Source organism: Indicator indicator, chromosome 5 (assembly GCF_027791375.1).
Source record: "Indicator indicator isolate 239-I01 chromosome 5, UM_Iind_1.1, whole genome shotgun sequence".
Lineage (NCBI taxonomy): Eukaryota > Metazoa > Chordata > Aves > Piciformes > Indicatoridae > Indicator > Indicator indicator.
In genome coordinates, this window is record NC_072014.1 from 14,724,338 (window position 1) to 14,738,194 (window position 13,857).

Here is a 13,857-nt window from a genome sequence, read left to right on the forward strand (position 1 = left end):
CGGTGTGCCGGTGGCGCTTCGTCTCGCCGCACCGGGACTAGCTGCCTGGGCGGAGGTGGGCTCGGCGGTGGGCCACCGGGGCGGAGGCGGGGCCCGCGGCCGGGCACCGGGGCGGGGGCAGTCCCGGGGCGTTCCTGGGCGGGGCTAAGGGCGGAGCTCGGGCGCGGCTCGGCGCGGGGGCGCCCGCTCGTAGCAGAGCGCGAGTGGCGGCGGAGGCGGCAGCGGCGGTCCTGGCGCGGCCCCGCTCCCAGCGCGGCGGCGGCGGCGACAGGTCCTCGGGGCATGCGGCGGCGGTAGGACGCGCGGCGGCAATGGGCGGCCGGGGGCTGCCGGTGCCGCTGGCTCTGGTGCTGCCGCTGCTGCTGGGGCTACCGGCGGCGGGGCGCGCCGCCTCTAAGGCGCTGGTGTGCCAGGAGATCACCGTGCCGATGTGCAAGGGCATCGGCTACAACCTCACCTACATGCCCAACCAGTTCAACCACGACACACAGGACGAGGCCGGGCTGGAGGTGCACCAGTTTTGGCCGCTGGTGGAGATTCAGTGCTCCCCGGACCTGCGCTTCTTCCTCTGCAGCATGTACACCCCCATCTGCCTGCCCGACTACACCAAGCCGCTGCCCCCGTGCCGCTCCGTCTGTGAGCGGGCCAAGGCCGGCTGCTCGCCCATCATGCAGCAGTACGGCTTCGCCTGGCCCGAGAGGATGAGCTGCGACAGGCTGCCGGTGCTGGGGGACACCGAGGTGCTCTGCATGGGATACAACCGCACGGAAGTCACCACCTTGCCGCCTTTCTTTGGGAAGCCCACACGCCCGGCCAAGGACGCAGCCAAAAACCTGACGCCACTCGATGGGCAGCACCCCTCAGGGCTGGACTGTGGCCGGACTTGCAAGTGCAAAGCGCCCCTGATCCCCATCTCCAAGGAGTCCCATCCGCTGTACAACCGCATCAGGACTGGGCAGGTACCCAATTGTGCCATCCCCTGCTACCAGCCTTACTTTACTCAAGATGAGAAGACTTTTGCTACCTTCTGGATTGGCCTCTGGTCTATCCTCTGCTTCCTCTCCACCTCAACCACTGTGGCCACCTTCCTCATCGACATGGAGCGCTTCAAGTATCCTGAGCGCCCCATCATCTTTCTCTCTGCTTGCTACCTGTTTGTCTCCGTGGGCTACATCGTGCGGTTGGTGGCAGGGCATGCCAATGTGGCTTGCAACTCAGAACACCACCACATCCACTATGAGACCACAGGCCCTGCCCTCTGCACCATAGTTTTCCTTCTCCTCTACTTCTTTGGCATGGCCAGCTCCATCTGGTGGGTCATCTTGTCCCTCACCTGGTTTCTGGCTGCTGGAATGAAGTGGGGCAACGAGGCCATTGCTAGCTACGCTCAGTACTTTCACCTGGCTGCCTGGCTCATCCCCAGTGCCAAATCCATCGCCGTACTGGCACTCAGCTCTGTGGATGGTGACCCAGTGGCTGGGGTTTGCTATGTGGGCAACCAGAGCCTGGAGAACCTGAGGGGCTTTGTGCTGGCACCGCTTGTGGTTTATCTCTTCACTGGCAGCCTCTTCCTGCTGGCTGGCTTCATCTCACTCTTTCGCATCCGCAGTGTGATCAAGCAGGGCGGCACCAAGACTGACAAGCTGGAGAAGCTCATGATCCGCATCGGCATCTTCACTGTGCTCTACACTGTGCCTGCCACCATCGTTATCGCCTGCTACATCTATGAGCAGCACAACCGGGAGGCATGGGAGCAGGCACAGAACTGTTCCTGCCCAGGGGACCCCCACCGCCCCAAGCCCGACTATGCTGTCTTCATGCTCAAGTACTTCATGTGCCTTGTGGTGGGCATCACTTCTGGCGTCTGGATCTGGTCTGGCAAGACACTTGAGTCCTGGAGGCGCTTCACAGCCCACTGCTGCCGGGCCAGGAAACCCCCAGGTGCCTCTATGTATGGTGAGGCCAGCCCAGCACTGGCAGGCAGGATGGTGCTGCCCAGCATGGCCTCCTACCACAAGCAGGTCCCACTGTCCCATGTGTGACTGGAGGGAACCTCAGTGACCCCAGCCACAGGGAAGGAAAGGGTTGCAAAGACCCTGGGCCGCAGAAGGTGGGTTGGCTGCTGAGCCATCCCCAGCATCCTCAGCTCCACCATTGTGGTGCTGCCTGGGACCAAGCTTGTGCACCTGTGGGGCACAGAGCAGCCACAGCTCCAGGGAAGGCAGGGAGAGGTGCTGCTAGCAATGCAGGGCAAGAGGGAAAGGGGAGGCCTGGAGCCTGACACCACCGTATATGCCCCATTTGGGTTGCCCTGGTTGAGGTCCTGGTTTAGGTCCTGGTTTGCCTTTACCTGCATGCCAGTCAAGTGGCAGATAGCCCTCAAGTGCTGATTTGTGTTCTACAGTGAGCCTCTGGGCAGGGCTTACTGGTGCTGCGTTGAAGTGGTGAGCTGCAGTAGGCAGGGTGGGTGGTGGCCCCTGACCCTGGGTGATGAGCTGGTACCTGCACCCAGACACTAAGCAGAGAGCAGGAGAGAATTTGAGGGGACTGGAAAGAGCTAGCAGTGGGGGCTGTGTCTCTGTTGCACTGCACCAAGGGCCTCCCAGGCAGAATGATGCTCCCAGGGCTGCTGGAGTCCCAGGACAGAGCTGCATGTAGCAAAAGAGAAGACTGGGTGCCCTGTCACAACACTGCTGCTGCCTGAGTGGGAGTTGCATGGGCTGTGGGCTTCGGGGGTCGTGGTGCTGTAGGAGGAAAGGGCTGTGGAGAGGAACTGCCACCTGGCCCTCGAGGGGAGCAGGGACAGTGTCCCAAACTGTCTTCAGCATGGGCGAGGACCAGGTGGTGACCCCAGAAGTCCTGTCTTACCAGGCAAGTACATGTTGGCTCTCCCTGGGTCTGGTGCTGGTGGGGCTCAGCTCTGTGGCACCAACTCCCAGGTTCAACCCACCACTCTGCAATGGGTAGCTAGCTCTGCTGCCTGTGGAGCAATGTGCTCCGGAGAGCTGAGGGGCTGCTTGAATGACAAGGCAGCACGGGGTTTGCAAGGAGCCCAGGGCACTGTTGGCTCTGGCACTGAGAGCAGCCTCCTCCTGAGCTGCCTGTGCTTGAGAAGGGGTTGATGCTGCTCTGTGCTTCTCACCTCTGCAGCAGGGTGAGTTTTTGTGTCTCCCTCATGCCTTGCAGGTTATTCTGGATGAGATAGGCAGCCCCAGCACCCTGCCCGCTAGTGACACAAGACACAGCAGCTGAGCGTGGCAGCACCAACCCTAAAAAGGATGGTTGTACTTCTGTAGTGGGTAGTGTGAGCATGGTGGTGGGGGTGATCCAGGCAGCAGTCTGCCGTCCCTGGGAAGCAGCTGGGTTTTTCCAGTGAGCAGCTTCACTACTTCTTGCTACTTCTTTCTTGGAGACAGTGCCAGGTTTGAGAGTGAGCAGTCAATTTAGGAAAACTCAGCAGAGCACTTATACTCGCTTTCCTCCAGCTTCCAAAGCCTTTTCCAGGTCAGACAGCAGCACAGCACTGACAGAAGTGGTGCCTGGCATTAAGTGGTGGTGACAGCTGTGTTTCAATAAGTAGAATGATGGCAGGAGGGCTCTGTTGTCATCCTCACCGAATGCAGTGAGGGCCAGTGGCTCCAGCTGCGGCACAGATGGTGAGAGGCAGCTGCCTCTGGCTTCATCCCGCTTGTGAAAATGCCTGGGGTTTTAAATTTTTTTTTTCTTCCCTGTCCTACGTGGCAATCATTTATGTTCCCACCTACCCATTACTCAAGGTCTTTTTGCCCTCCTGCAAGTGTGGCAACATGACCTGGCTGCTGCTTGAGCACTGGAGAGCAACTGCTGGTTTTGCTCTCACTGGACTGCAAGGATCCGAGGTTGTTCTCAACACCTTTGGACCACTTCAGTCAAGAAGGTTTCCACTTCATTTTAAAACCAAAGCCTGGGAAGTGGAGGGACACTCAAGTGGCATATCTACTGATAAAGGTACTGCCAAGGTACCACATGAGTGTCTCCAGGGCACTGTGGCCAGCAGAGTCAGTGGTGCAAGGACAGAGGGCTCACAGGGACTGCTTTGCTGCACATATCAGCACTCTTGTGACAGAGTGTTCGCTCCCTCCTGCATGCTGCAGCACTTCATTGTGGACAGAATTGCACCATGGTGTGTTACAAATTGTAAATAGTTGTATTATAGCCTGCTTTGTACATAGAGAAGTTGTAGTGACCTTTGATACGGGTTTGAGGCAGGTGTGTTCTCAGCAGTGAGGCAGGTAAGGTGCAGAGACGCCGTGGGTAGTCTCATTTTGTAATCCAGGGCATTACATGACTCGAAGCTGCTCCAATCCATGCCTTGCTGGACTCTTCTTTTTTATAGTGCCTTTGTAGATACAGCTAAACTCACATCATGCAATAGAACGAACAAAACCATGTCAAAGTTGGTATTTGATTTGTTTTTTGTTTTCCCTAAAGTGCAACTGCCTGTAAAGCTTTTTTTGTTTTTAAGAAAAAAGAAATGCACCAAGAGCTACAAGCTTGCCCACTGCAAAACGCAAGAGCATCTTCAGCTTTGATCTAAGGGTAGGTTCATACAATCAACTTGTGTCTGAGCCTGGCTCCTCAGCAACAAGTGTTCTGTTTGCTGTAGCCAGCTTACATGTTGGGTTTTGCCTCTTACATTACTGATGCTGGTCAATGTTGTTTGAATAACTGTACTATAGTTTGTGAAAAGATGAAGAAATTTTATTCAAAGAGAAGTATGAGATCAGTTATTTATGGGGACCAAAAAAAAAAAGCAAACCACCACCACAACAACAAAAAAAAAGTGTTCTTTTCTTTGCTTCTGTTAGAATATTAATTGCTATGAAAACTTACAGGGAGGCCTATGCTGGAGGGTTGTGCAGGGCTCCTATCCCTGGGGAGTGTGGGGGAACAGGGGAGGCAGCCATCCTTGCATGGTACAGGAGTAGTGGGTTCTGTGTGCACGAAGCCCATGCAGCACTGACCTCAGCATGGGGCATGTCACTCAGTACTTGCATGCTGTGCCCCAGCATGGGTGTCATAGCTTGGCCCTGCACTAGACAGCAGTTCGTCCTCAGGGGCTGCCTGTCTGGCTGCTGCCTGTGACGTTTTCTTGACAGGCCAAGGTCACACCTTGCTGGTAGAAGAGGGTTAACTATCAACTTTTATTGGCATGCTGCACTTTGCACACTATCAGTCCTTTGCCCTGCACTGAGGTCAGGCCCTGAAGTGGTACCCTTTGATACTTGTCAGGCCAAGCAGATGACAGCTCTCAGCCAAACAGGAGCTGCACTCTGATTTGAGTGTCCATGTTGCCATCTGCTGTGTGCTCTCATGTTGGGAGAAGCACTTTAGGAAGATCAAGAAGGGGTTAAAGGCTGGCTCCCTGGTGACTAATGGTGCAAGACTTCGCTATCTAGTTAGGTGTGTAGGCACACATCAGGTCCCACTAGATAGGATCTCTTACCTGGAAGCAGCATTCCAGCACCCAGCGATAAACCCAGCAGCCACACTGACTCACCCGGTTCCTCAGTGCCTGGTGATCTGCCTTCCCACTGCTTAAATACAGGCAAATCGTGCTGTCAGGCACAGGGCAGCCGTCCTGGAGTGTAGAGAGGACATGCACCATTTCAGTAGAAGGTTCTTACTGAGGAGCTGTGGATACTCCCCACGTGCCTCTGGAAGTAAGTCCCAACATCTCACTAGTAACCTTGTCATCCTCATCAACCAGGAAGCCACTGTGTCCTCAGCTCCTCAGTAAACAGGAGTTGGCAGAACTGCCATCCACCACCTACTGTTTCCAAGCAGGGGAAGGGCCATTAATGTAGGCAGCTGTTTGCAAATCACCTGCAGGACCATGCCTGTGAGCACATGCATGCTCACACATACAGAGCCCAGCCTAATGCTTATGCTGCTATGTCAGTTGTGTTCCCTGTATCCCATTTGGTCAACTTAAGCCATCCTTGAGGCAGTCACTGGCTTCTTTGGGATTTTGCTGTTTGCTTAACTATGTGGTGGCATGGGGAATGTCAGTGTCTAACACTACAGGTACTATGCAGCTTTTCAAATAATTTTTAATGGCACAGAGTAAAAGCCAAAGTACTAGTTTCACCAGAAAAAAAACACAAAATAAAACAGCCTACCTTGTCCACAAAAGCAGCCTTAGGCTGTTCTAGTCCTGTGACAAGTCCACATTCAGCTCTTTCTTGAGCTAGACATTTGGAGGTGGTGGCAGGGGGAGGCATTGTTAAGTGCACTATAAGTCACTTTGGAAGCACCCTGTAGTTCACTGTATATTGTCAAGCAATCTCCTCAGTGCAAGTCTTTTCCCAGCTAACATTATGGAAAGCTAGTCCTGCATAACACCACTGTACAAGTGTCCTGTGGGAAATCCAGTGCAGGCTGGGGGTGGCAGCCACCTGGCACTGAACACACCCACTCACCCTGCCCCCTGCACACCTTGCCAACACCCTGTGCAAGCTCTTGCCTCAACTGCTCTTCTGCTTGCTTATATTATGCTTGATGCCTATACTCTTATCCAAAAGCGCTGGTCTTGACATTTATTCCATCCCTGAAGTGCTTGTCCTCTTAACTGCCAAACCCACACTGAAGTAGTTCTTGTAAAATTCCCTTAGAAACAGATTACACAGCCCCTGTACACAAAGAGAAAGGGCTGCTGAAGCCCAAGGCCATCACAGAAGCTGACAAACATATCCATGACTTCCTGCCCCTGCTTACCACTGATATATGCTGAGCTGAAACATAGCTATTGTCTCTGCATATGGTGTTTACTGCTAAATGGGGAGTGCTGTCCTGGAACTGGATGGAGGTAGAGGTCCCCTCAACATATATTAAATATTATTCAGCTGTTAAGGGAAACAACGTACACTGGCCCTGGAGCTGGTTGCTCTTCCCTGGGAACACAGGTGGGCAACAATCTCTGCAGCTTGAATAGTCTATTACTGTAATTTTCCTTCTGCCTTTTTGAGAAAAGTGCTGCCAACAAATAAAGAACAGTGAAAATTACAGTATATCTCTCCCCTGTCTTCCATCAGAACTCCCCAAAACCAATTCCTTCTGATACAGTCACTGCTCAGCCCTTCAAAAGGGAGCTGTATGTTTACTTTTGTGCGTTGTCCAGGACCTAACTCTTTTAGGGGGACCAGAATGTTAAATGAAATTGCTATTTTTCTTAAGATGCTGAGTTATAGTTGAGCTCTGTTTAGCATCAGTAAACAGATCAAAATCCTATTGACAACGTGCTCTGGGCTATGCTACAGTAAAACTAAACCCAGTTACGGTTTGAAGCAAAATTAAGTTGGGAGCAGCAGTCTCCTGCAGGATATATTGCAGAAGCAGCTGTCAGCTCAAGTGGTCATTTGCCTGCCATCCAGATCAGCAGGAAAAGCCTCAATCTTATTTAGCAGAAAAGGTAAATGACTGCCCCAAGTTTCTGCTGAGCACTTCACTGCTGAATGGCTGCATGTGCAGAAGCCATGTGCTAGCCCACAGCAAAGTGCATCCAGACTGATCCCACAAAGTTAAAGGCATCTGGCAGTGCTAAGGAAAGAAAAGTGGTAAGCAATTAGGTCACAAGTCAATCCAGGAGCTGGTCACTTGTAGTTTCCAATTTAGTGCCTCTCAAGAGAGGACTTAGAAAACATCAAATCACCTCCAGGGAGACTGGCTCTACTTAAAGGCCATTTAAGTGCAAAGAAACTGGGAATAGTTACCTGAGCAGCCTAAGTCAAATTCTAAATCCAAACAACATGTGGGAACAGCCAGGCAGCTGCACAAGACTTTACCCTGCCTTCAGCTGAAGCAGGCTGCCAGGGCCTTGCCCCATATTGCCAACCAGGCAGCTCGCAGTTGCCACATAACCTCTGCTGCTGGCTCCCCAGACATTCACAAGTCACTGTGACAAAATGAAGGCAAGGAGCAAGTACAGGGAATGGAGGGGCTTTAAGGCTTACCACTGGGGGGTTTTCTTTCTTTTTTCATGCTTGAGAGAAGCTGCACAGCACCAAATACTTGTGAGGGGGAATGAAATCGGACAGCTATACAGAGCACACGATTCACCTTTAACTTTAATTAAAATAGAGTTTATTAGCTTTTCTTTTAATAGAAACATGAGAAAGGAAAACCACCTGAAGATGTAGTGTTATTTTCAAAACTGAATTGTGATCAATACCTGAAGTGCCAAGTTCCATGGGTTTGGGAGCCAGGGGCTGGCATGTTTGCATACCACAAAAGGCTATATGCATCATTTTGAGAGCTGAGTGCAGCCAAACTGCTGATTGCACTCAGACAGCCCCACTCTCAAAGGCACATGGACTTGCTATTCAGTGTAAGTTTCTGGGCCTTGGCTGGAAGAGGAAGTGCACAAAACCCATGCCTTTCAGAGAGAGATATGCTCCTAGGACAAACCGCCTAGAATCTATTTGGATCCAAGAAGGGAAGATACTACAAAAGACTTGTAACAGGAAGAGTCTAATAATACTTATCCTGTTTAGACTTTAGTTCCAGAGTCTGAAAGTAAGCTCCATTCCAAAGTCTCAGAAAGAGCAGAACCCAAGCCTCTAGAGTAGTTGCACAAGATAAAATTCACTTTGAAAACCAACAAAACTAAAAAAAAAAAAAAAAAAAAAAAAAAAAAAATCTTTATAGAAAGCTTTTTGATAATTCTCAAATGAATACAGTATCTTTCAACCTACCATGTTAGGTAGTCAAAGATTCTCAAACTGATTATTATCTCAATATGAATGTAAATCCCTCCCAGGAAACAAAAACCTGAGGAGAGCCAAATGGATGCACAATATCAGCTTTAGGAACTCCACTGTATATAGCACAAGAGATCTGCAGTAGAACTCAGACAAGCGGTGCTGCACACACACCATTCACCACTGGATTGCTACACTGTTTGGGATGGTGGTGATGTTTCCAGACTAACTTTCTCATTCAATGCCTCAGAAAAATATACAGATTGCATCTCTTCCAGAGCAATATAAGTATTAGAAAATGAGAGAAGCACCATAATTCACAAGAAATGCAGCATGGACCCTATACATTTTAACAATACATAAAACCGTATCTCTGCCTGCAGTCAAAACATTCAAAGTCTTCTGACAATCTCTACTGGAGTGAAGTTGTGGGTGCTGAGTTGGAATTCCTTCCTGCTAGGCAGTTTCTTGGTTATGAACAGATCACCAATAATAGCAGCTTTTAGTAGCCAAACCAGGGAAAAGCTGTCAACATATGTCTATGCTACTGTTTTCAGCTCCAGAGTGGCTTTATACTTTAAGAGTCCCATGTTTTGTTTTGTTTTTGTTAACACTGCATCAACCTGAAATACAAATGCAGCAAGACTCTGGATGACAGGGGAAAGGAGGGAAGAACATTATAACTATAGTCATGTGGTTAGTGTTTAAATTCTAAAATTTAAAACTACTTTTACTATTCAAAACCTCAAGAGTTCACAGCTATAGGCCTACATAGTAAGCAAACATCTGTGGGGGAGAGAAGGAGAAAAGTCTCGTTTTTGCACCTCTGGATACATTAGAAGGAGGAGAAAGCTGATTTGACAAAGGTCTTGTCTTTTGCACAGAGTATGCTCCTCAAGCTCTGGGCTCCATTGGCTAAGTTTTCTCTCCTCTCCTCCTCTTGCTGGAAGACACCATCACCACTGGCCTGTGTGCATGGAGTGGTGGCATTCCTTCGACTCATCTGGATGCTGGTTTATGGTGCTGCACCTTTCTCTCTCCTCAGGAGAGGATGGCATTAGAACGGCGGATACCAACTAAGTTATCAGCGCTGAAAGATCGTCTCATAGCAGCTTTTGACAAGTCTTTGTATTTGTCTTCGCACAGCCGGGAGATAGCCTGCACACCGTGTGTAGATACAAAAGAGAAAGTACACATTAGGGAAGTCTGAACCTTTGAAGGGAGGTTTTGCAAGTGTAACACCATCACAGCAGGCACTCTGTAGCAGTTACACTACTGGTTTTTTACCTAGAATAAGAGGAAATAACTACTTTGGAGGGAAAATATAAAAAAGGGTCTGTCCCCATGCCAGCAAGAATCCTATCCATCAGAAAGTTAAAGGTGAGCAGTTTCCATACCCAAGTACCCTCATTCTTTTACCAGTCTCACTGTCTAATAGAAAACTTGGATCCATTTCAGACATAGGAGTTTGTGCAAGTTGTTTAAAATTGCACCTAGTAGCTAGGACAGGTGCATGCAATAGCACAAAAACTTTGAAACATGCAAAAATGCACACATTTCTATGCAGAAAAGGTTCAAATCGAAAATGTCTCTCTGCAATTCCTTGGGCACCCTGCCCTTGGCCACTCAGTGCAAGTGAGCCTAAGAAATCAAGTTCTACTAGGATGTCTGGTTTGCCTTCTCTATGTCCTCAGCCCCAACATGCTCTTCCTGGGATCAGGCTCCTGAAGAAGTCTTAGAAGGGAGGTCAGCCCACTGCTTGATGGCATGGCACTTTAATACAGCTATTAAATATCAGGACATGTGGACAACTTAGTATTTAACCTGCTTTTCCACCCAATTATTGGCTTGCCTCTGCTCTACTTCCCTAGCTAGTCAAGCAACCTTTATTCTGGTGCAGCTATTCTAGTAACAAGCCTAATTATTTAAATCCTAATAACACAATGTTGCCCAGAAAACAGTGTGTCCTCCTCTGTGCAAGGCCCATTTCTGATTGGAGCCTTCAGGCATTATCAATGCAAACAAAGAAGGATACCTGTAATAAAAGACTGAACTGAATTTCAGTTCTGAACATTAACTTCTATTAATAATTTACCATCTATCACCAGATGAACTTTTAGAGCAACCAGCTCCAAGCCTACACCTTCCCTCTAAGGCAGCACCTATTCAGCGCAGCCCCAGTGTTCTGGAAGTTCAAAAGGTGAAAAGCACTCCAAACATGAATAAACTTCTGAGTATGTTTTAAAATAATTATTTACATTTATTTCTGCCAACCTTTTGGAGGCATGCATTTGGCTCAAGAGTGGCATTCTTTGAGACACTGGCTGCATGAGCTCCCAGTGCAATACCAGACAGACTCTCCATCCTGGTTTAATGCTAGCACATCAATCAAAGCAATCTGTGTTGACACATTTAGCCACAGTCACCTATATGGTGTAAATCAGTTTTCAATTCCTGGAATACTAATTCACTGCTCCATACAGGCTCCTATCAACTGTTTGTGTGCTTCTAACCAAAATGTCCAATTAAAAAAAAAAAAACAACAGCAAATGGTTTAAATATTTATCACTTTTTAGAATTAAAACCAGAATGTCCTGTATATATGCAATATTAAATGCATTATGGCAAATCATAAACTGTACTAAACATTACTCTGGTTTTAAATACCAAGCCCCCAAATGCTAGCAAAGAAGAAACAAAACAGGCTCACAATCTGTAAATCATCCACTCAGGCTGGGCACCAAGCAGTTCAGTAAACAGTTTCCTGTGGAATATGAACTGCCCTGCAATCACATTTACAATTAGTGACAGTGTTAGCTTAAAGTGCAAGTAGAAAGGGTGAGACAAAGCAGGAAAGTTGCACTGCTTAACTTTAAAGGAATTCATAGGCACGTCATACCTATCATTTGAAATGACCAGGAGGGTCACACTGATTTCCAAAGTTCAGACACTTCTAGCTGCGATAAAATAAAAAAAAACACTGGCACTGGGGCAGAATTATTGGGGTGGACAACAGAACAATCTAAGCCAAGTACAGTATAGCACATCCCTCTTTGAAAGGGCCTGCGGTATCCGTGTACACGGGGCCTGTGGTAGTGCCTTTGTTGAAAGGTCAACAGAACATGCAGAGTCATCAATTAAATCTGGACAGATGAAAGGTTGCATTGATCCAACACAAAATTTTGCCTGGGAATCCAGGTAATTCAGATATTTTTGAAATCTCTTACACATCTCCAGCAACTAGTAAAACTGACTCTGCAAAAGTTCCACTTCTTTAAAATGTGCCTTCACGCCAAAGAAGACCACAGGGACTCACAGATGGGCACTCTTTCTCACTGAGCACAAGGAGCCAGGACTCTCTATTTACACTCCTCTGGACATCCTAAGAAGTGACTAATCCAAAAGTTAATCTTAAAGCAATGCATCTTTGGAAAGGTGAGGTTCTAGAAGTTGTGAAAAGAAACATTATTTCTGCAGCAGTCCCCAGACAAATGGTTTACTAAGCCAAGAGAGCAGTAAGAGTGCTCCCTCTAAATAATCTAAAAACAGCTGTGCAGTGGGATACAGTGGGAAACCTTCAGCTGGTACTATTTAGAAAAGTCTGAGTGTGACTGAGGTGCTTGGAATACAGACTGTGACCAGAGAAGGACAGACAATCCACTACATATGATGCTAATCCTTTCAATCTTAAGTAGCCTAACAGAGCTATGGTTCCCAAAATAACATCCATTTTATTTTGCAATCTGCTAGACTTCCATAATCTGTCCTTTCCTCAGAATGCTACCTGAGCTTATGTGTGGCTTCAGAAGTGCTATCTGTAGTTGTAAAGGGGTTAAATCTGCCATTAAGACACCAATGTAGAAACTTTCTAGTTCTTCTAACTGCCACTTATGATTAGCAGCGGATGCTCTTGCGAAACATACAGATAGCACTCCCTATTCAGCCAGTCTCAGACCATTACCTCCAGTTTCTGTGCTCTCTCTTTACTGAGAGGCTCCAGCAGAAAGCTCAGGTTATTGTCGTCTGCTAGGGAGCGAAGATCGAAGTAGTATTTGGCGTAAACACTGGCAGGAACATTGATATTAAACTGCAATAGCTCCAAGAAGTGTCTTTCCATCTCATTCCTAGGAAGCATATGGGAGAGAAGACAAAGGAAAAAAAAGATTGTATTAGCTGGCTGAAAACACTGAAGAGACTTCAAGCTTGTTTTTAAACCCAGCAACTTTGAAACAGTCATCGAGAGCTTTGCATTATTAGTTTTGAGAGACAGGTCATTCATTTGTGCTCAAAACAAGGTGCAGCTTTTGAGTCCTGGCACCTCCAGCTCAGAGAGAAAGGTAGTGCCCTGTCATGCACTTGCTTGGCTGACTGGGGAGGTTCATTCTTCGGAGTTCCATTAGTGCAGCTGTACAATTCATGCACCATTCTCACTCTCGTCCGGCCCCACACTATAGTGATCAGATGAAAGGAATGATGTATGCTGTTTATTAGCTCTGAAGAACTTGCAGACATTTTCACCAGGCTGATAACAGGAAGGGGGTTTATTGAAGTAGAGGCGGACTAACAAAAGGAGTAGGCAGATCACCACGGCAACAAATGGATCTATGAAGAGCTGCTGCTATTATCTCACAGAAAAAAGGCTCTTGAAGCAACATGGATTCATCTCCAATAAATAAATAAATAAGGAGCATTAGGTGGAAGAAGGAATTTTCTCCTCAATAGCATTAGGCAGGATAACAAAGTACTATGTCAAGGGGCATTGTCCAGTTTTTACTCACTGGGCAAAATATTTGGAGGAAAGTGAGGAGAGTGCCATGACATGAAAAAAGCTGCTTCTGCTACTGTACCATGGTCAGCTAAATCAGAGATCCTCTACAGCAGTAAACCAATGTTTTACAAATGATCCTAAAAGAAACCAGTGGTACCCAAAACAAGCAATTCAGTTCCACATTGAACGATTGTTCCTAGTGGTAGCAGACCTGTCAACAGAATTTAGCAGCTGTATGGGTCAACTGTGAATACACTAGAAGATAAGTTGCACAATTCAGTTCCAAGGCTGTTCTTGCTTTTGGCAAGGTTTTAAAAATGGATGTTTTGCCTATCAGAGGGGGAGGAATGA

The 13,857-nt window shown here is 48.1% G+C and overlaps 2 protein-coding genes across 3 annotated transcripts in view; one reads left to right on the forward strand and one right to left on the reverse strand.

The window, feature by feature from the left end:
* Positions 1-311: 311 nt before the first annotated feature.
* On the forward strand, positions 312-2,042 carry FZD5 (frizzled class receptor 5). The gene has a single exon (XM_054381354.1). It carries the CDS (start codon positions 312-314, stop codon positions 2,040-2,042), a length of 1,731 nt encoding a protein of 576 aa, XP_054237329.1.
* A 7,201-nt stretch (positions 2,043-9,243) lies between these two features.
* CCNYL1 (cyclin Y like 1) overlaps positions 9,244-13,857 on the reverse strand; it is a 29,427-nt gene continuing 24,813 nt past the window's right edge. For both annotated transcript variants that reach the window (XM_054381356.1, XM_054381355.1), the window contains 2 exons: positions 12,700-12,862; positions 9,244-9,896 (listed from right to left, as the gene is read on the reverse strand). In XM_054381356.1, coding sequence (XP_054237331.1) covers positions 9,780-9,896; positions 12,700-12,862 — 280 coding nt within the window. In that variant the 3' untranslated portion in view covers positions 9,244-9,779. The remainder of the gene's footprint in view (positions 9,897-12,699; positions 12,863-13,857) is intronic.

Bases quoted from the DNA above. Each gene is read 5' to 3' on its own strand.
- FZD5 (XM_054381354.1), top strand. From the start codon at position 312: ATGGGCGGCCGGGGGCTGCCGGTGCCGCTGGCTCTGGTGCTGCCGCTG.